Source organism: Malaya genurostris, chromosome 2 (assembly GCF_030247185.1).
Source record: "Malaya genurostris strain Urasoe2022 chromosome 2, Malgen_1.1, whole genome shotgun sequence".
In the NCBI taxonomy this organism is placed as follows: Eukaryota; Metazoa; Arthropoda; class Insecta; order Diptera; family Culicidae; genus Malaya; species Malaya genurostris.
The window spans coordinates 78,280,093-78,301,670 of NC_080571.1; the positions used below are offsets into that span (position 1 = coordinate 78,280,093).

The 21,578-nt window shown below is 37.5% G+C and overlaps 1 protein-coding gene across 3 annotated transcripts in view; it reads right to left on the reverse strand.

The window, feature by feature from the left end:
- Positions 1-16,510: 16,510 nt before the first annotated feature.
- LOC131426970 (nuclear receptor subfamily 2 group F member 1-B) overlaps positions 16,511-21,578 on the reverse strand; it is a 171,512-nt gene continuing 166,444 nt past the window's right edge. For 2 of the 3 annotated variants that reach the window (XM_058589799.1, XM_058589800.1), the window contains 2 exons: positions 16,722-16,879; positions 16,511-16,648 (listed from right to left, as the gene is read on the reverse strand). In XM_058589799.1, coding sequence (XP_058445782.1) covers positions 16,532-16,648; positions 16,722-16,879 — 275 coding nt within the window. In that variant the 3' untranslated portion in view covers positions 16,511-16,531. Of the gene's footprint in view, positions 16,649-16,709; positions 16,880-21,578 lie in introns of all 3 variants that reach the window. The other variant, XM_058589798.1, reaches the window with a different exon arrangement.

Sequence of the window (21,578 nt, forward strand, 5' to 3'; positions counted from 1 at the left end):
TCAACAAGCCCTCAAAAACCAACAAAATTAAACGGCCTGCTGAGAGGGTATCCATTTGAGTCGAACACCCCCACACCCTCCGACACTCAAAACGTTGGCGTTACTTTTCTGGCTTCTCTTCTTTATCCAAGTATCTCATGAACAAATTTATTTCCTTTAACCTGTAGAATAATATTCTACTGTTTAAATGATTATCTTTCAACAAGAACTTGAAATATCGAATATGTCTGTAAATTGTTTTAGCTGTAACTTCTTCATTTTTCAAAAGACACGGATGGGATAGCCATCAATCTGTAGGTTTTAACAGCTTTAAAATAAAAATTATGGAAAAAAAATTAAAACCCTGATTTTTTTTATTTAACTTTTTCGGATTGTTTTGTAATTATTGAGAAAAAAATCAAAAATTTTTGTCAGTGTATATTTTTTTAGAGTGCCCAATCGATTTCCTACAACGTTTTCCTGAACGCCATTTTTGTACAATTAACGCTATTTTTACTTGGAGCTGTTAGCGGAATATAGTCAATAGTTGCACTATTTATGTACCATTTAATCCATACCATACCATTAATTAAATGGTACATAAATAGTGCAACTATTGATACAATTAACGGTTTCCGAGTTACAACGATTTGAAAAAGACAATTTTTGTGAAATGCAAAAATACATAAGCTCTTTTAAAAAATCAGTCGTGAGTCGGATTGACCTCTCAATCGGTTCAAAACTTATGGTTTGCCATACTGAAGCCATGTGCAAAGTTTCATCCAAATCGGAGAAGGTCGATTCTGATTTTGTCACTTTTTCGTCTACTCATTCCTGGAATTGCTCTATTCTTGGACCCCTTTTGTTTCAACAGACTTTGCAGCCGATTCTTAGCGTACAGAATTATTGCATGGCTAGTACTAAGATCCTACTGATACTATGAATCCTTCCAGGTCGGGGCTCGAACATATGACAACTGGACTGTAAGACCAGCGCCGTATGCATTGAACCGCCAACCCTGCCAAAAAAATATAACTATCAATAAAATAAAACACTGCTATTAAGATCAGAGATAGAATACATTTTTATAGAGAATTATGCTGATTCTTTCAAATGAAACAAAATATGAGAGCACAACTACAGTGGAGATTTTCTATCACAGACTTGTTGCTTGTAGCTGGAAGAGTTGGCATCACTGGGAGTACGATGCGGTGTCTAAGTGTCTAAGTTATTTTGCGTGATAGTCCAGGTGTGGCAAGTATGTGTTTAGTAGTGAGAGTGCTATTGATTGAATAATGTTGATTTGCAAAACAAAAAATGCTCGAGCGGTGGAAACTGAGAATTTACCGCCCCAAAATTCAACGATATTAACCGATCGAAGCGACGCACAGTGGTTCGAATCAATAAAAACGTAGACATAAATCAGTAGCTGCCAAACCGTTTCTTTAATGCATATAGTTGCTTTTAAGATTTTTTTTACTAATATATACCATAAATCAAATAAACATAGATTTCCCAGTGTAATAGTAATGTAGTTGAGCAACCCGTGACACCAAAAGCACAGTCTTGTGGAGAATGGGTGCGTAAATGCTCCTAAAATGCATGCAAAAAGTTGCCTGCGCATTTAACACAACCACAGTAGCTAACCTATTTTGACAAAAAATATAACCCTAACTTTTTTTCTGAAGAGATAGAATTTTTTTTCTTCTACAAAAATTCAGAATTATTGAAAATAATTTACTTCGTCAAATATACCAAAAGTCTAGGTAGCACCGTTTCGGATATACAAAGCGTTTTCATGGCAATCCCCCCCCCCCCTAAATTCAGTTTTTTATTCATAAATTGTTTTGAGTTATTTTTTTATGCATACTTTGTTTCGCATAATTGAAGAAAATAAAAAATCCCATATTTTTGTTGAAGGTAGTGCATAGGTTTGTTGTTTCCTAGCAAAGTTTTACACCATTGTACCTTTTTTTTACCTATGATAAAACCTTACACCGAAGCGAAACATGCAACTTTTGCAGCTGATTTTTACAAAATTTATAGGAAAAGATATGCCCAATACTATAAAAAAAAATCTAAGTGGAACTCGATGGAACTTTTTTTATGCCTTTTCAAAGTTTGTTTTAGTTATTGAATTATGACAACCCCCTTAAAATTAGTTTTCTAATAATAACTCGTTTCTAGTTAGTGTTTTATACATATTTTATTTGGAATAATTGTAGAAAATGCAAAATTCCATAATTTTGTGGGAGGTAATATATAGGTTTATTCTTTTCTGGAAAAGTTATACATCGTTTTACCTAGTTTTACCTAAGAAACCTTGTACTGAATCGAAATATGCAACTTAATGCATCAGACTTTTACAATACTTATAGGAAAATATATTCCTAAGCCAATTTATTTTACAATGAGAATATCCTGAGTACTATTCGTGTCACTCATTTTCACTATGGCCATGCTGAAACCATGAATGGTTAAGAAACGGAGGGCGTCACGCGTCTGCTATTTATGTAATTCACTTTTGCAGTCAGCGTAGAGATGTGCAATTCGCTCCTGAGCTATTCCAGTGAATCGAATCTTTAAAGTGAGCTGATAGCTCACAGCTCTTTTTAAAAGAACCACAGCTCACCAGTTCACCGCACTGGTAAGCAGGGATGCCAGGTTCACAGATTAATCTGTGTTTCACAGATTTTCAACCTTTTGCACGGATTTAAAAAATTGACACAGATTCTCACAGATTTCTGAAAATAGTATTCTGTGATCAATTTTAAAAATCTATGTGCTGAGATCGATCATAGATTTTTAAAATTGATCACAGTTTGCCACCAAAAATTACAGAGCGGTACAGATTTTTGAAAACATGACCTGGCATCCTTGCTGGTAAGGTGGAAACAAGCTATGAGCTAAACGGATCTTCGGCTCTTGAAGAGCGAGTTATAAATGAGAAGAAATGTGTGCATAAGATTTTGTTCGTTCTTCCAAATGTGCATCTATCCTTCTTTAACAGATTGAATGAGCCATTGTCAATAAGAAATCTTACCTCTCACTCAGTAGGCTAAGGTACATTCAGGGATGCCACTTTTGAAGATGTTCTCAAATATGACACAATAATAATTCGCAGACAAGTTAGTTCGCCTAGCATTGTTCTTTGTGCATCAATGATTTCGATCATGCATATGAAAGAAAAACGGAGTAAGAAAAACGGCGCTCGAAACAACAAACCTTCAATTCAATGTTAATGAACTGATGAGCTGATACATTGAATCAATTCTCTTTAGTGAGCTTATCGGTTCGGAGCTTCTCACGGGTATGAACTGCTTCGCACCTCTCTAAGTGAGCGTCGCACGATCAACATATCGTCTTAAAAAACGTGTTGCTTCGCGATAACTCAATTTATTTACACGTTTAAAAATCTCTTCGTAAAGGTTGGTACTTTTACAATACATTTTCATATTTTGTTTGGAATTTTCTTTCCATTTTTTTAATATGTGTTGAACTTTTGATAATTTTTCGGATTTTCAATATCTAAAACTAACTTTTAAAAGGCCTAAAAAATTGCATCTAGTTCCACTTAGATTTTTTCTAATATTGTTAATTATCAAAAAGTAAACAAAATAATAACCACAACAATTTGCTTAAGTTGCGCGTGCAAGCATGAGCTTGTTTGCGCCTATTTATGCGCATTTTGTAGTAGATACTTAGGTAATAGATGTAGATTCTACGTAAATAAAACCAAAAAAACTGTTTTTAAAATAAAGTGAATATATATTAAAAAATATTTTTTTACATTATCTATATCTTCAGCAAAAATACTTCAAATGTTTTTTATCTTCAAAATGAGATTTTGTGAAAAAAGAAATTTTTCGAAATTGGTACTACCCCCTTAACAAAAATTAAGGTGCCACTTTCAAAAGAAGCGTAATATAATCTTTTTCGAAGACACGTTAGCTTTTAAAAATCAGTGAAAGTCAGTACAGACATTTGACCGTCTTTTTCCAGTTTTGGACCACTGTGCGACGCCTGCATATCATTGTCGGTGTTATCAGATTCCTGTGAAATGTGTGAAAATCTACAAGTCAATCGTGTTATTCATGCTGAAAATCTAAAATTGGTCTGCAGCAAACCCATTCGCGAGTGTTTATTGTTTTTGCCTTTCTCTATAGAAAGGTATTAGAATTGCTGGAAAACCCGACTTTCGAACGGAGCCTCGGAGACCCATAGTGTTATATACCATTCTACTCAATTCGACGAGATCGGAAAATGTCTGTGTGTGTATGTGTGTGCACTTTTCGAAGATATTTGAACCCGCTCAATTTTCTCAGAGATGGCTGAACCGATTTTAATTTAACAAACTTGAGCTCGTTTGAAAGCTACTGTCGGACCATTGATCAAGTTCGAAGATCAAATGGCTGTGACTTTTGGTTTCGGAGATATGATGGTATAAGTGACGTAACCGACAAAACACGTTGATTTTTACCGCTCTTATATATATAAGGGTGCCAAAATTTTGGGATCACCTCTATTTTCGTTAAGTTTTAGTGCTCAAAAGTTAAAGCACCTCGAAAAAAGCCTTCATGCAAAATTTGACCTAAATCGGACATGCTTAAGGGGTGCTGCCCGGTGGTAAAGGTTTGACAATTTTCGATCTTGAAAAAGCACCATAGGGGGGAGTACATGAAATTTCCAAAATCGAAAATTTTGTTTGATTGCAAAACTCTTAAAACTGCATGAAACATCGAAATTTAGTGTCATCTCAAACAAAATTTTTTTTGAAAAAATCAACTTTCTGGGACTTTTATATTTTTTCTAAGTCCCAAAAAGTCGACTTTTTCAAAAAAAATTTTTTTCGAGATGACACTAAATCTCGACGTTTCATGCAATTCTAAGCCTTTTGGCATCAAAATTTTTTTTTCGATTTCGGAAATTTCATGTACTCCCCCCTATGGTGATTTTTCAAGATATATGAAAATTCCACTAAGTGGACTAGATTAGCATCACTGATTACAAATAGGCAACGCAAATGTTTGGAAAAATGATGCTGACTGTGTGACATAAACACTGAAGCATGTTTTTGTGAACTACTCGAATCAATCTGAATCAATTGGTGTCAAAATTAGTATCCAAATTTATTTAATAAAAGTATGAAACATATTTTCATGAGACTGTTATGAAAGAAGAGAAAGGCATTATCACACCACTAGGTGGATTAAGAAGGGCTTTTTCAGTAGTGTTTCATCTCACGTTTTTAAAAGCAATGCGAATAGGAGAAAACGGATACTGGTGCAGTACTTCAGCTCAGTTCAAATCAGCTCACAGACTTATTGCTTGTAGCTGCATTAGTGCACCCTCGGTTCAATAATGTATCGTGTATTGGCAATGAGCACGCGGAATAACTAAAATTGAGTTTCTTGTAAAATACATAAATGATAATATAGGGCTACAAAATATCAACTCCCATGAAACAACTGATGTCATGAAGGCTCTTGATACCACTACGGAATCAATTATTGGATTAGCTTGGAAGCATTCAGATACAACCGACATCGAAACTTTAGTGATTCAACAGTCTCAGGCTACATTTCTATTTTTATACATGATAATCATCCACTATGTAAAGAGCGATTTGAATAAATAGTTCCGAATAAAACTTTATATACTTTATTTATATTTATATCGAATACATTCTATTCACTACGTTGGCTTTAATGGATCACATAAACATTAGGACCGTTGATTGTAGACCGAGGAAACAAAAAATATAGAAAAATTGTCCTGTTTGAATCAATATTAAAATTAATAATATGTTTATAATTGACAACGCCGAACCGTGCTGCCTCCGCCGCCGATATTTTCAGAAAACGCCGCCGTCGCTGGTTAAAAAACGCTTGAAGCCGCCGATGTTGACAATTTTGATCGGCGCACAGTTCTACTGAGCTATCAGCTTTCAAAATACGAGAAAGGCATACACGCTTCATGAGATAGCAAACATTTCAGAAAACTTCAATTTTTAATTATTTGTGATTATGTCATACAACTGAAAAGTACATCATAAATTGATAATCATATTTCCGATGGTATGAAGCAATAATTATGTTGATACATTAGATACAACAAGAGATATCCACGACCAAAAACTTATCACTATCGCAGAGGGTAAATTTTGAAAAGGGCCCCCCATAGTAAAGTAAGACGTATTGACGTCAAAATGATACCCGAAAAGAAAACTGGAGTTATTACAATGGAATTATATGATGCGTGCGATTATGATGAACTTCTAATGGACAGAAGTTTCTGTTCCTGATATCGATCATTTCTGTTATAAAATGTAAAATAATGTTTGTGGTTTCATCAGAAGATAAAATGATTTTTTAATCATTACTACCGTAACGGATTCCTTTCCGTGCAAAATTTTATTCTACTGTGCTTAGTCAGAAAACGGTTTTGTAAATTTCTAAACCACACACCTACACAGGATATTATTCAGTTACAAAACAATGACACAATACTGGGAATCTAGCGTTGGACCTATGTATGCAGCGCATATACGATTTCACCCAAAATTGATAGAACTCGAAGCAGTCATTAATTATGCCCACACATCATCAATCATCCAGTGCATACCAAGTCCGCAACCTTTCTCCAAACTACATCTTCTGATTCATCTCACTCACAGACCATGGAAAGGCAATGCATAATGATAGGAGTTCGATAAAATCAAACTTTCTTTCACTTTTCTGCTGTGAAAAGTCACGGAAATCAATTGACGCCAAGCCCTCCTTTTTATCGCCGAAGATGTGTAAGATAATGGTGGTGCGTTGATCCATGTCGGGTGCGATTCAGACTTTCAATCACATTGTTGGTTATAAAAATCAGCAGGACACGGAACGGAAGGGGCATCTGATCAAATATGGGATCTCCGGGCTGTATTCTGGTCTGCATAGCTGACCTGTCAAAGCACTAATTAATGGTTGTTGCTTATCGTGTGAAGTTCAAACGAAATGTGAGCTTGGTGTTTGCAATCATTAGCTAAATTGGCGGTCTGAAATCGTTGCAAATCGTTGTATTGTTCAGTTGGGATAAATAACGTGTAGCTGCAAGGGTGGACCATGACCAGGAATGGTACTGTATAGTAGTAGCGTTCGTTGAAGAATTTGAAAATGAACACTTTTGATACCCGACTTTGATTGTTGCACATTCGAAGAATATCAATCAAAGAAGGCAATAGGTTTAACTATTTAGGGTCCATTGATATCATTTCTAGAAGCATACTTGAAAAAAGTACGACATTTCGTGACGCTTAACATCTCGTAGGCGATTTCCATTCTATTACCGCTTTCGATATCCACGGGTTTTGAAGGTTCGGTTAGTTTTTTAATTTGTAATTTTCATGGCGGTTAGCAGAGATAGCGACAAAAACTGCATAGATAGCGAAACTGTCATTCGCATCGATTCAACCCCTTCGAGACAGAAAAAGTGGGTGGATAATGCCAGAGACACAGCTGGATGACGAGAATACGAATAAAACTAACACGTCTCTTCACACTTCTGAATGTAGAAAATCGTTCTCATAGGTTGATAGATCGTGTGAATTGTGCAATGTAACATTTATTTCCTTCCAGTACTGTAACGGTGTACGGTGCAGTAGGACGAACTCACAACACAGTTATTCTAACACATGAATGAACGAGACAAGACAAAAGAGAGTACAAAATTGCTTGCCTGCAGAAATACACACGAAGAGAATAACATAAAAAATTTTAATAATCAATTTACTGATACTTCAAAGTCAACCGAGTAGGCTAAAATGAATTAAACGTGTCAATTTTTACATTTTCTACCAACCCAGTAGGTCGTCCGAACACGAGCATGACAAGCAAAATTCATGAGTTTTTCTCCTTCATACTCGTTGATACCAAATATTTTAGAAAGCTATGATTTTCGATTGTTTGTGTTTATTTCATAGTACTGAAAATTAATCATAAATTACTGATCATATTTTCGATAGCATGGAGCAAAAAGTACACACTAAGATTCGATTCCGTTGTTCGGTTATTTTTTTGATGAAAACTTTCGGTAATCAATAAAAATTTACCGATATTTCGGTACATGAACTTCATTTTACAACAATTATGCAAATTTTTACCGGACGATCAGTTTTACGCAAGTTTTCATTACAGAATTCTGTAAATAGATATACAATTCATACAGTAAATCTAAATAGTCGCCGAGTACGGTAAAAACCATACCGTCCGTATGGTAAAATTATCTTCCAATAACCGAACTTCTGTGAAAACTGATTGTCGTGAAACTAACTGTCAAACAGTTATTAAAATTCTCAGTGTCTTTTTATTAACCAAACGTAAAAAATCTTGAAGAGTTCATCGAATGGCTTGAGATACAGGTGCTAAAGTATTTAAAACATTAGAACCACTAAAAGCTTTTTGTTTACTTATAGGCAGAAAAAAAATTGTATCACTTGTCCAGTTGCTGCCTACACAAATCGTTCGAGGGTAATTTCTGGTGGACTCGACGGATTGTGCAGTGTTTTGGAAGGCGCTCATAATTCCGGTCAGCCGGAACATTTGACCCTTTTTTTCGTGGAATAACACCATAGCCACAACAGATTAGAACTTACTTCATTCGTTTTGTGAATTTGTGTTGGTTTTCAAAATTCGAAAATCCAGAATTTTAACCAAAGGAAAACAAACAAACAAAAATTACCGAACAATCAGTTTACAGTTTATGGTAGTTGTTTGACAGTTCAGCTATTACCGAACGATCGGTAATCATTTTAATTACCGAACGTTCAGCTGTTGAAAATTCGGTAAAAAATTACCGAATTCTGCGAAATTTTCTAAGTGTGTACGTTGTTGGGTTATGTACAAGAGATATTCATTATTTAGTTATATCCATTCTTCTCCAGGGTAAATTTTCAACAAGCGCCCCATAGCAAAGTTAGTCGTTCAAAACCTCGTGCTTTACTCGAAACATTATCGATTTTCACTATAAAAATAATTTTTAAGCATCTACTCTAAAAAAAATAATCCTCTTTGACAGAAATATATTTGTTGAAGCTTTTAATATTACAAACAAATAACACTTTGTTTCTCACGGACCCACGGGGACAAAAGGATACGGTCACCATCGAAGTACCCACGTCATCTGGACAATTCCCATGTAAGATCCACCAACTGGAGAGTGGATCCCGCAGAGTTGCAGTGATCAGCGTACGATAATATAACAAATATTAACGATTAAATAAATCGTAAAACAAAAAAATTACACTTGCCGCTAGAAAATATTAGGGGAGAGTGTTCGACACCCTTTTTCTTTTAAGATTATAACTTCTGCACATTATGCGGACATATATACATCAATAGAAAGCTAAAGTCCCTAGCTAACGACTGAACAAGGAGCTAAGATGATTCAATCGATTAAAAAAAACTCAAAAAAAGTTTTCGGTTACCGGCACTCCAAGAAATTTCGCTAAAAATGGAAAAAAATATAAGTAAAGACTGCAATTATTCAAAGAAAAAACGAAATTTATTCTTTTCGGAGGCGTTTTGGACCAAAGTCTTCATTGTCTGATGTGGACTTCGCCTTGGCTCTCTTGGCCAATGATTTGGAAGGTAGCGTCTTTAGTGTTGATTAGGCCGGTCTTCCACCGGTTTCGCGGGATTAAATTCATTGCTGCAGTCGAATTTATTGGCTTTTTATCCACTAAGCAACGTTTAATGGCATTAATCAGTGCATTAAAGTTCATTTTCCTCGACTTGGACGATTTGTTTGAAGTCGCCATGGTTAACAGAACCAGAGAAGCAAAGTTTTTACTTACATGTATTGAAGTCGTCAAGTTGTCCACGTGTTGCATATCACCCGAGATGACAGGTAAAACAATCATTTTAGCTAGCAAAAACAAAAAGACCGCGCCATTTTTCAAAAGTCTGTAATTTCTGACGAATGTCTGCAAACAATCGAAGTTTCCAAAGTCTGTAAAAAGTCTTTAGACGATCAAAGGTTTACATGTTAACTAAGAAATTTGATAATTTATTTGACAGATCTGCAGACTTGGCATCTCTGCATATCACTGGCAATTTTTCGCGATTTTTCGAAACAATAGGGTACCGGTAATCGAATACTTTGGAGTGCCGGTAATTGAAATCGATAGACAGTTTAAAAACGACAAAAAAAACTTGGGTTAGGAAAATTTTGATAGCATCCGGTATTAAATCACTAAATAGATCGATTTCACCTCATAAATATTCAATCCACTCACCTTTTCGATGGATGCTTTTCAATTTATGATACCACAAAAAAAGTCATAAAAAATTTTTGTGTTGATTTTCACGCAACTAAAATTTGTTTTAAGGGCAGCAAAAAGTACAAGCGTCCGTTTGCTTTGGTATTCGACACAAAAAGAACGTGCTGCTATTACACACATGACATTTGTCGGAATGACTCTATCTGCTTTCTGTCAAAAGTTGCAGTGGGGTGCCGGCAACCGAACAAATAAATATAACAATAATCGAATTGTTAGGTAATCCAGATAAAACTTAAATGATATTTTACACACCTAGAAAATTTCGCAGAATTCGGTAATGTTTTACCGAATTTTCAACTGTTGAACGCAGCCGATCATTCGGTTATTGCTGAATTGTCAAACATCTACTGTAAACTGTAAACAAAATGAATCTAACGAATGGTTCGGCAATTTTATCAGGTGTACAACTTTGCTTCCGCCTTTTTTTTTGTCCAAAATTTAAAGCTTTATTGCGAAAAAGTGCTTACAGATGTATTATTCAAAGTATTGTCCGTCGCTAGCGACAACTTTCTCCCATTTTTCCGGCAATTTTCGGATCCCGGCTCGAAAAAAGGAGTCCTCTTTTGACGCTATCCATGAAGCAATCCATTTTTCCAACTCTTCGAAGGATTGAAAATGTTGATCTGCCAGGCCGTGTGCCATCGAACGGAATAGGTGGAAGTCTAAAGGGGCGACATCTAGGGAATACGGCGGGTGAGGCAAGACTTCCCATTTCAGCGTTTCCAGGTACTTTTTGACCACTTTTGCGACGTGAGGCCGAGCATTGTCATGTTGAAGGATGACATTGTCATGTCGCTCTTGATATTGTGGCCGCTTTTCTTTTAGCGCGCAACTAAGGCGCATCAGTTGCGTTGCGTAGCGATCTCCTGTGATGGTTTCACCCGGTTTTAAGAGCTCGTAGTAAATCACACCGAGCTGATCCCACCAAAATACAAATCAACACCTTTGCGCCGTGAATATTCGGTTTTGCTTTCGACGAAGTAGCATGCCCGGGCTTTCCCCATGATTTTCTGCGTTTAGGATTATCGTATCGAACCCACTTTCCATCACCGGTTACGATTCGATGTAAAAACTCCTTACGATCTTGTCTTTGAAGCAGTTGCTCACATACAAATAGACGGCGCTCGATGTCCCTCGGTTTCAACTCGTACGGCACCCAGTTTCCTTCCTTCGGAATCATGCCCAGGGCCTTGAGACGTTTTGAAATGGCTTGCTGACTCACTCCCAACGATTCGGCAAGCTCCTCTTGGGTTTGGCACGAATTTTCATCAAGCAATGCTTCTAGTTGTTCATCTTTGAAGGGTTTTTCTCTTCCACCATCATGTTTGTCTTTGACATCGAAATCACCATTTTTAAAACGTTGAAACCACTCCCGACATGTTTTTTTACTCAGAGCAGCATCATTGTAAGTTTCTGAGAGCATTCGATGCGCTTCAGCTGCATTTTTTTTCGAATTGTAACAGAAAAGTAAAACTTACCGCAAATGGAGAGAATTGGGCACATAAACAGACATTTTCGAGCGTGAATAATACGAAAACAAGAACAACTGTCACTGAAACGGCGATGACAATCCGTTAGGCACTGTACACACTCACTTTGAAGGCATTATCATCTATGTATTTTGACCAGCCTCAGTCGGTACAGCCGGAAAACGGCGGAAGCAAAGTTGTACACCTGATAGTTTTAGAGATATTTTTTAATCTAATGACAGCATGTAATAAATTGATTTTTCTCTCATATTTGTACGGTTTGTCATACATATTGAGTATGTATTGAGATGAATTTTATTTATTTTGAATTCGTGACTGTGACATAGGGAGGGTGGGGGGTCTTTGCTGGTGTGACAATTTGTGACAAAGAGGGGGTGGGGGGTGGGGAGTCAAATATTGCCAAAAGAAGCGTGACGTCTTTTATGGACAGCCCCTAAGACACATTTGCTACTTGGGTGAGAAAGCTTCGTTCAAAGCAGGTGCCGCGTTTGCCCATTATTGACGAAAAACGAGAACGTGTTTATGATTCTGAGTAGTGTTTGACCATGTTTAAATGTAACATACCGGAATTTTTGCGTCGATATGTGACAATGGATCAAGCATGGATTCATCACTTCACTCCGGAATCAAAACGATCGTCATCTAAGTGGACAGCAACTGGTGAACCTCGTCCAATCGGCTGGAAAGGTTATGGCATCGATATTTTGGGATGTATTATATAATATAATATATAGCGTTTTTGGAGCGTTTGAAGGCTGAAATGGCAAAGAAACGACGGTATATGTCAAAGAAAAAAAAATTGTTTCATCAAGACAACGCACCGAATCACAAGCCAATCAAAACAATGGCAAAACTAGAACTTCGAATTGCTTTCAAATCCACCGTATTCGCCAGATTTGGCTCACAGCGACTACTAACTGTTCGCAGACCTGAAAATAACGCTCGCCGGTAAGAAATTTCGCACGATTTCGGCCTATTTTGAGGCAAAAGATAAATCGTTCTACAAAAATGATATTGAAATGTTAGAGCGATGCTGGAATGGATTGCGTTGCTCTTGATGGAGATTACGTTGATGAATGAAGCTAACTTTGAACCAAAAAATCGTGTTCTCTTTGTTATGCCCGGGACTTTTCAGCCCATGTGTTAACTAATAGTTCTAAGTTAATTTATTTCCACTAAAATTGTTGTACATTTCAAACATTACACTTTGACCTTTATCTAATTATAGTCAATTTAAAACTGAATTTTCTAATTGAATTTGCTGTGAAATTGTTTGTCAAGAAATTGACATGAACGCACAAGTATTTGTTATTTTTTGTCAATGTTTCAATAAAATAATCATTTTGAGAAACCAAAATCTGGTTATTTGTACAAGATGAGACATGAAACATTCAAGAAAGCGGAAAAGTAATGCAAATAAAATACAATTTATTTGTAAGAATAATCGCCGCGCACGATAAAAAAAATACTGCTTGAATATTAAAATTTACTTCCTACTACCGAACTTCGGTAAATTGCAAAATCATTTGCAGTAAACTGTCAAACTCAGACCTCTTTGTAGATTCGGAAAGCATCCCGCTTGTGAGGAATTCTGGCAACCGTTAGAAGGCTGGCTGCATTCCGGCTGCTGTCAAAATTGTCCAGGCGAAATTGCGTCATTATCTCGCCGTACGTGTTGTGTTTATTCCCCTTCTTTTTCTTTTTTTATTTGACTTCATTTGATATTCGTCAATCCCGCATGTACGTAAAAAAACGAATCTTGAGACGAGCTGAATGAGATTGAAATATGGGTATGTTTGGTAGTGAGAAAGCAATGTTGTTGACAATAACATTTTCCATGATTAGTATACATGAAGGGCAATAACTGATTGCCTTTCATATGTATCTTTTATTGAAAAAATAAAACCAAGACGCTTAAAATGTAGAACCGATTCGAAACGGTTCTGCAAATCTTGTATGGCAAGAATCCGACTGAAACAGAACCGTTAATAACCGCTAGGCGAAATTCTCTGCCGGATACGGTTGTTGCATTGTTGCCAGGCTTTTGCCGGAACTCTGGCAGAATTCCGGCAAAAATGGATGGCATACATAGCCAGCCGTCTGGGGGGAAATCTGTCCGCCGCGTACAAGTGGGATGATGTTCATGAGAACAAGAGGAATAGAGCGATTTTTATTATGAGATCAATGCAAATTTCTTTACAGAACGCGCTGCAATCAATTCAAATTTCGAATTGAATGCCGATCGGCCAAGTGATGAAAATTTGGTAGAAATTTACCGAATTCCGTAAAATTTACTAAGTAGGCACAATTAACACCCCAAGGTTTAAGGATTTTAATGTATTTGCGGGCAAAAATACATTCGTGCTTCTTAAAAATCAGTCGAATAAGTTGCTCCACCCGTGCGAATCGAATGTCTTTTTACGTTTACAGGAGACTAGGGCAATGTTTCATTTCAGACGGAGTATGCGAACTCTGATGACCTGCTACGCTTTTCTGGAAATGTTAAACCCCTTCATATGTTTTGCAAGGAAAATTCTTTTCTCAAATTCAAAGCCACTACAGATCGCCTGTGGAATATTGATTTTTTATAATTTATTTTATATACACAATTTTATATGTCATAATATGATTTTGTTTTATATTCAATAGATTATTACACTGCTTATTGGCTGACGCTTAGCCTACTTTCAATTAAATATGTTTTGCTCTTATTTACCAACATTGTTCTTTTCTGTATTGTTTTTTCTTTCTTCAATTTTTATTTACCATAACTTGTCGTCAGTTTCATTCGTCACATTTGCTTCTGCTTTCGTACATACATATTCAGTGTTCTTTGTCACTTCTGTTACCTTCATTAACTAGTCACTGTTTATACTCGAAAACAACGGAGAAGTACGTACATTTTAGTGTAATATTGCAAGTAAACAAACAATTTTGTCTAAACTAAGGAACAGAATGATGCTTTTTTCATTTTGCTTATGTTTTTTTTATGCAAGGAAAAACGTTTTTTTGATTTGATGTCGAGAACGGATGATTCCCGCGACCACTAGTTTTCACTCTACTATGTACAGAAAATTGGTATTGAGTCGAATTACATTGTTTTAACTAGATGGTTGATGCTACACGAGTTTCATAACTTTTGCTTTGTTTACATCCATATAAATTTACATAGGTTCGGTTGGTATTTTTGCTTCTGTTTACTGACAGTTACGGTGTAATGTTATTCGATTGAAATTCATGTTTGCTTCTGTTCCTCACTAAGTTGTTGGTGGCCTGATCTTGTGTTACTCTGCAACTTCGGAATTTTGGAAGCGGACTGGATTTTTCAATTCTTCCCGTACGTGGGACGACTTCTCGCGATTTACTTATGTACAAAAGTCGAGTCTGTGGACGGCCATAAGATTGCAATTGTTTCATACGAGAGAAAAAGACAATCTTCACTGTTGGTTCCAATTGTAGGAATTGAAAGAAAATGAAAAAAAATTCTATATTGTTTAAGTAAACCACTAGCACTTTCCTAGCAGGGGCCACAGTGAGCTACGTTTTGTACAATTTGAAATAAATAAATATATATTCAGCTAAAAATAGTACAACTTCACAAGAGTATGTTTTTTTTTGTTATTGCATGGTTTGAAGTACGCTTACATCTCGAATTATTATAAAAAGTTTCTTGTTTGTAACAATTTTTCAGATTGATAACGACAAAGGATTCACTCTTGGAGAAATCCATCAGTTTTCATTTTTTTTAAATTTGCACTTTGATCTCTTGTTTCAATGGTCATGATTTTCGCTTGATGAAGAATCGATGGGATCGAACGATCTCCTGTTAACTGAACGTGAGCGTCTTACTGGATTTTCAAACCATTAGAATAGAACTATAGAAAATGGCCGACCGGTTTTGGTTTTTTATGTTGAAAACAGAAATAGAGTAGAATACGATACTTCGGCTCTGTTGAACGCAAACAGCTCAGTTGATGTCATCATCGACGACCGAAACGTTGGCTTCGGTCTCGAGCTGTTGGTGTCGATGATGGTGATGCCGTTGAAGACTGTCATGATTGCTGTCGGAATCGTTGTTTCTGTCACTATCAATTAGATTTATGTTGGCTATGTTACTATTTTCTAGAATATTAGCACCCATCAAGATAGCTGGTAGTTCTTCTTGACTTTCGTGTTGTTGCTGCGGTTGTTGTTGCTGCTGCTGTTGTCTCTGGCGTTGCTCAGCTTCTGAGTCGTCCTGTGTTTGCTGCGATGTTGTCTGATTCGAGGAGCCCTCCATGGTTGACAAATGATCTAAACCGTTAACATTGTTGTTTGTGCTACTGCTGCAGTTGCTATTGCTGTTCTGATTGAGGCTATTGCTGGCAAAATTCAGTGAACTTTGGAACTGAGTGAACTGACTGGTGGATGCCATCAGGGATGACAGGGCAGCGGCGGCAACATCCGAGCAGCAGCTGCTGTAGTAAGAAGTCGAGGAAGGAGAGAGCGTTCCAAGTGCGGAGGAGGAAGCAGCGACCTGCGCCTGTGACTGTGTGAGCTGTTGTGAAAGTTGGTGATGGTGGTGGTGGTGTTGTTGTTGTTGCTGCTGTTGTTGGAGTTGTTGCTGCTGCTGGTGGAGTTGTTGTTGCTGCTGCTGCTGTTGCTGCTGAAGAGCTGCTGCGGCCACTACCGTGGACGACGTGCCGCCCATCATCAGTGAAGATCAGGTCGTTGTCAGTTGACGCCACACGGCCGTGTGTCACATTGAGGGTAGGTAAGGCCAAGAAAAACTACTACCCGAGAGCAGCATATCTCGTATTAGCGTCTCAATTGGCGTTTTACCGACCAGCCGTACGAAGAAGAGCTGTTCTATCACCTGCAAGCAAGTTGAAGGACAAGTTAGTAATTGTATGCTCTGGCGGCATTTGAAGCAGCACCTTTGAACCCACCTGCGAGGAAACTGTCCGCAGCGAGGGTAACCGCAGCAACAGTTTGCCGAAGCGGGTCGGCTGATTGGGATACTGGGACCGGCAGTACTCCTCCAGGGCGCACTGGGACTTTTCCTGCAGTGATTCGATGTGCGCTACATCTGACAGTCCGCAGGCATCTGAAAGTGGACAACGAAAGGCGGTGGTGAGTTTGGTTGTGTCTGAAGCTGTTCGGTTCGTTGGGAGATGATTTCTACTAAAGCGGGGTTTTTTGATAGGAAGACTTGATCTGGAGTGGGATCTATTAGGGATTTGAATATAATTATTGTTATAAACACCTTTTCCATGGGGATTTTGAAATGGTTTTAGAAGTGAGTGTGACTAGAGTGCTTCGGTTAGTGTTGTGCGTAGGGCTGTAAAACTTAAGCAGTGTGAATTAAAATGAAACCAGGAAATGAAAGTCAAGTTAAGCTAAACATAAAATGTGCCTAGTCTGAAAATAAAAAGAAAATATCGTTAGTAAAATGAAATTAAGTAAGTTCCTAGCCTAAAATCAAAATGGGGTAGCAGGTAAATAATGTGTTATGTCAAATGTAAAAAAACTGAGCAGAAATGTTTGAAGATGTTCATGAAGAAAACTTAGAATGATTTAGATATGAATCAGAAATGATTCAGAGCATGTCCAGCAGATCGAAATTTCAAATGTCCTGTTGGAGAATTAGAAGCTTTTGATACAAAGTACAGGCCCAGAATCGAGCTCTCGATCAAGACTTCTGATTCAAAATCCAGTTTTAAATTCAGAATATAAGTCCAGTTTCGGACTACGGAATCAGGACACGGTTCCAGAATCCCAGTCGTGGTCCCGAATTCAGATCAAGAATCCAAATCCAAAACTCAAGTCAAAAATCCATGGTCCAAGTCAAAAATCCATGGTCCAAGTCAAAAATCCATGGTCCAAGTCAAAAATCCATGGTCCAAGTCAAAAATCCATGGTCCAAGTCAAAAATCCATGGTCCAAGTCAAAAATCCATGGTCCAAGTCAAAAATCCAAGGTCCAAGTCAAAAATCCAAGGTCCAAGTCAAAAATCCAAGGTCCAAGTCAAAAATCCAAGATCCTGGTCCAGGTCCTGGTCCAGGTCCAGGTCCAGGTCCAGGTCCAGGTCCAGGTCCAGGTCCAGGTCCAGGTCCAGGTCCAGGTCCAGGTCCAGGTCCAGGTCCAGGTCCAGGTCCAGGTCCAGGTCCAGGTCCAGGTCCAGGTCCAGGTCCAGGTCCAGGTCCAGGTCCAGCACTGTAGTTCTCGAACCGTGTCCTGTACCAAGGTCTTGAACCAAGATTTGGTATTCGAACTCTTTGAACCAGGTCCAGGTCCAGGTTCGGGTGAATTCGCTTCATGCCATTGAAGGTCCAGGTAGTTCTCGAACCGTGTCCTGGACCAAGGTCTTGAACCAAGATTTGGTATTCGAACTCTTTGAATAAGGTCCAGGTCCAGGTTAGGGTGAATTCGCTTCTTGCCATTGAAAATATGAGCAACGAATCATGTACAAATTTTTGGTTGATTTTCTACAATTTTTAGACCTCATGAGTAACAGAAAGAAAAACTCATGTCCAAAGTATTGGTCCAGAATCAAGCTCTAGGTTCAGAAGTCAGATCCCGAATCGTGATTCAAAACCCTGTCCAGGGTACAGTTCAGAATCCATGACCAGAATCCCAGTCCAGGTCTCGAATTCAAGTTTTAGAATACAAATCAAGAATCCAGGACCAAAAATCAAGGCTAAAATCCACCTCTATGTCCAGAATTCAGATCCATATCAAGGTCCTCAAATCCAGGTCCAGGTGCAGAATTCCGTTCCAGCTTCGGAGTCCGAAAACTAGATTCAGAATACAAGACTAGAATTTAGATTCAGATTCCTGGTCTAGAATTCCGGTACAGAGTCCAGATCTAAGTTCTGATGATGATTCAACATCCTGGCCCAGGATACAAGTCCAGAATCAATCACCAAAGTCCCATTCCAGGTGCAGAATTCATGTTTAGAAAACAAATTTAGAATCCAGGACCTAAATTCAAGGCTAAAATTCACCTCTAGGTCCAGAATTCTGGTCCATATAAAGGTCTAAAATTCCTGTTCCAGGTGCATATCCTGGCTCAGGATATGCACCTGGAACATGTATTTTAGACCAGAATCAACCTCCAAAGTCCCGCTCCAGGTACTGAATTAAGGTTTAGGATACAAATCAAAAATCCAGGTCCAAAATTCAAATCCTTATTTCACCTCTAGGTGCAGAGTTCAGGTCCAGGTCAAGACAACACTAGAATTTAAATCTTAGACATAAATCCTAATACTGATTCAAAATCCTGGCCTTGGATACAAGCCTAGAATTCAGGTCCTGAATCCTAGTCCAGGTCCAGACCTGAATCCAGATCCATATCCAGAATTTGGATCAGGTCCCGAATCCGAAAACTAGATTCAGAATGCAAGACTAGATGAAGATGTCTAGTCCAGAACTCAGGTACAGAATCTAGATCTAAGTCCTAATCCTGATTAAAAATCCTGGCCCTGGATACAAGTACAGAATGCAGATCCAGAATCCCAGTCCAGGCCCAGAATCAACGTCCAAGTCTAGAATCAATGTCCAAGTCTAGAATTCAGTTCAGCTTCCAGACTCAGAGTTCCAGTCCAGTTTTTGGGTACAGGTTCTGAATACAGGTCAAGAATTCTAGGTCCAAAATTCAAGTCCAAGTGCAGAATTTCGGTCCAATTCCAAAATTTTGATCCAGGTCCGGAATCCTGAATCATGATCCATAATACGAGTCCAGAATCAAGGCTATGGTCCAGAATATAGTTCTAACTACAGAATATGGGTTCAAAATTCAGATGTACAATCTTGGCTTGCTGGTCCAGAATCCAGATCCAGGTGCTCAGTCTAGGTCCAGAAGGTCAGTCCAGGTTCAGGTCCAGAATTTAGGTTAAGAACACAAGATTAGTTCCAGTTGGAGGTCAAGAAAACAGGTCCAAAATTCAAGTCCAGAATCCAGATCTAGGTTCAGGTTCAGAGTTTGAGATACAGAAATCAGAATCCAGAATCTTGACCCAAGTTTAGAATACGGGTGAAGAACTCAGATCTAGAATCCTGGTTCAAAATTTTTGTCTAGGATGCAAGTCCAGAAGTTAGGTACAGAATCCCAGTTCAAATCCCGAATTCAATTCAGGTCTAGAATCCAGGTTCAGAACCCAAGTTCATAATCTAGGAAGAAAATTCAGGTCCAGAATCCAAGCCGAATATCCAGGCTCAGAATCCAGATCTATCATCCAGACTTATCATAATAACGACTCAGACATATTCCAAGGATCCATATTACTAATGCAGTACCTCTGGATCTGGACCTAGACTTACCATATTACTGGTTCAGATCCAGATTCTAGAACCTGAAATTTCCAGTTCCATGTCGTGACCCTGGATCTATGTCGCTAATCTGGATTTATGTCGTAAACCTGGATTTTTGTCGTGAAACTGGATTTATCATATTATCGATCCTGGTCCAGATTCTGGAATGGATCTATAACCAAATCTCGATCAGGATTTTGACTAGTAATATTAATAAGTCCAGGTCAAACTGCACTCAACAGTGCTTAACAGCGAAGAACCTGTACGATCCTTTCAATTCCTGTTCACGACATCCGACTATGTCTCGAACAATACCCATCCGCCTGTTTAAAAAAAATATTTTTAAAACACGAGTAAAAAGCTGCTGAACATGTCCTAAGAGATTACGAAAAAGCCGGATGTCTTGAAAAGACGCAAAATGTAACATTCGTAATTTCCGTTTGGGTTTAATCATCTAAAAATTTTTAGATTTGATTCCTGTGTTCATTTGAGAATCAATTCATAGCTCATTTTCAAACAAACTAAGCTTTTATTTTTGCTCATCGGTAGTGTAAACAAATTTCCCTGATGAGCACTTCGGATACCTAGTTTTTAGCCTCCCAAACGTCCAGCCACAAGTGATCGAAACACTAGCCAAAACCCGTTCCGGTTTGTGTGTGTATGCATTTTTAATTTCTTCTTAGGGGATGGGTGTAGCGTGTTGGATAAGTCGATGCCCATTACGCAACCCACCAGGGTTCGATTCCCAACCCCGCACATAGGGTCAGAAAGTTTTTCTGACTTGAAGATGTGAATAAACACAAAGCTTAAATAAAAAAAAAAAAAATTAATTAAAGATCATTATCATTTTCATTATCATTATCATTATCATTATCATTATCATTATCAGTATCATTATCATTATCATTATCATTATCATTATCATTATTATTATCATTATCATTATCACTATCATTATCATTATCATTATCATTATCATTATCATTATCATTAACATTATCATTATCATTATCATTATCATTATCATTACCATTATCATTATCATTATCATTATCATTATCATTATCATTATCATTATCATTATCATTATCATTATCATTATCATTATCATTATCATTATCATTATCATTATCATTATCATTATCATTATCATTATCAGTATCACTATCATTATCATAATCATTATCATTATCACTATCATTATCATTATCATTATCATTATCATTATCATTATCATTATCATTATCATTATCATTATCATTATCATTATCATTATCATTATCATTATCATTATCATTATCATTATCATTATCATGATCATTATCACTATCATTATCAATATCATTATCATTATCAACAACAATAACAAAAGCATTATCATTATTAGGGGATGGGTGTAGCGTGTTGGATAAGTCGATGCCCATTACGCAACCCACCAGGGTTCGATTCCCAACCCCGCACATAGGGTCAGAAAGTTTTGCTGACTTAAAGAT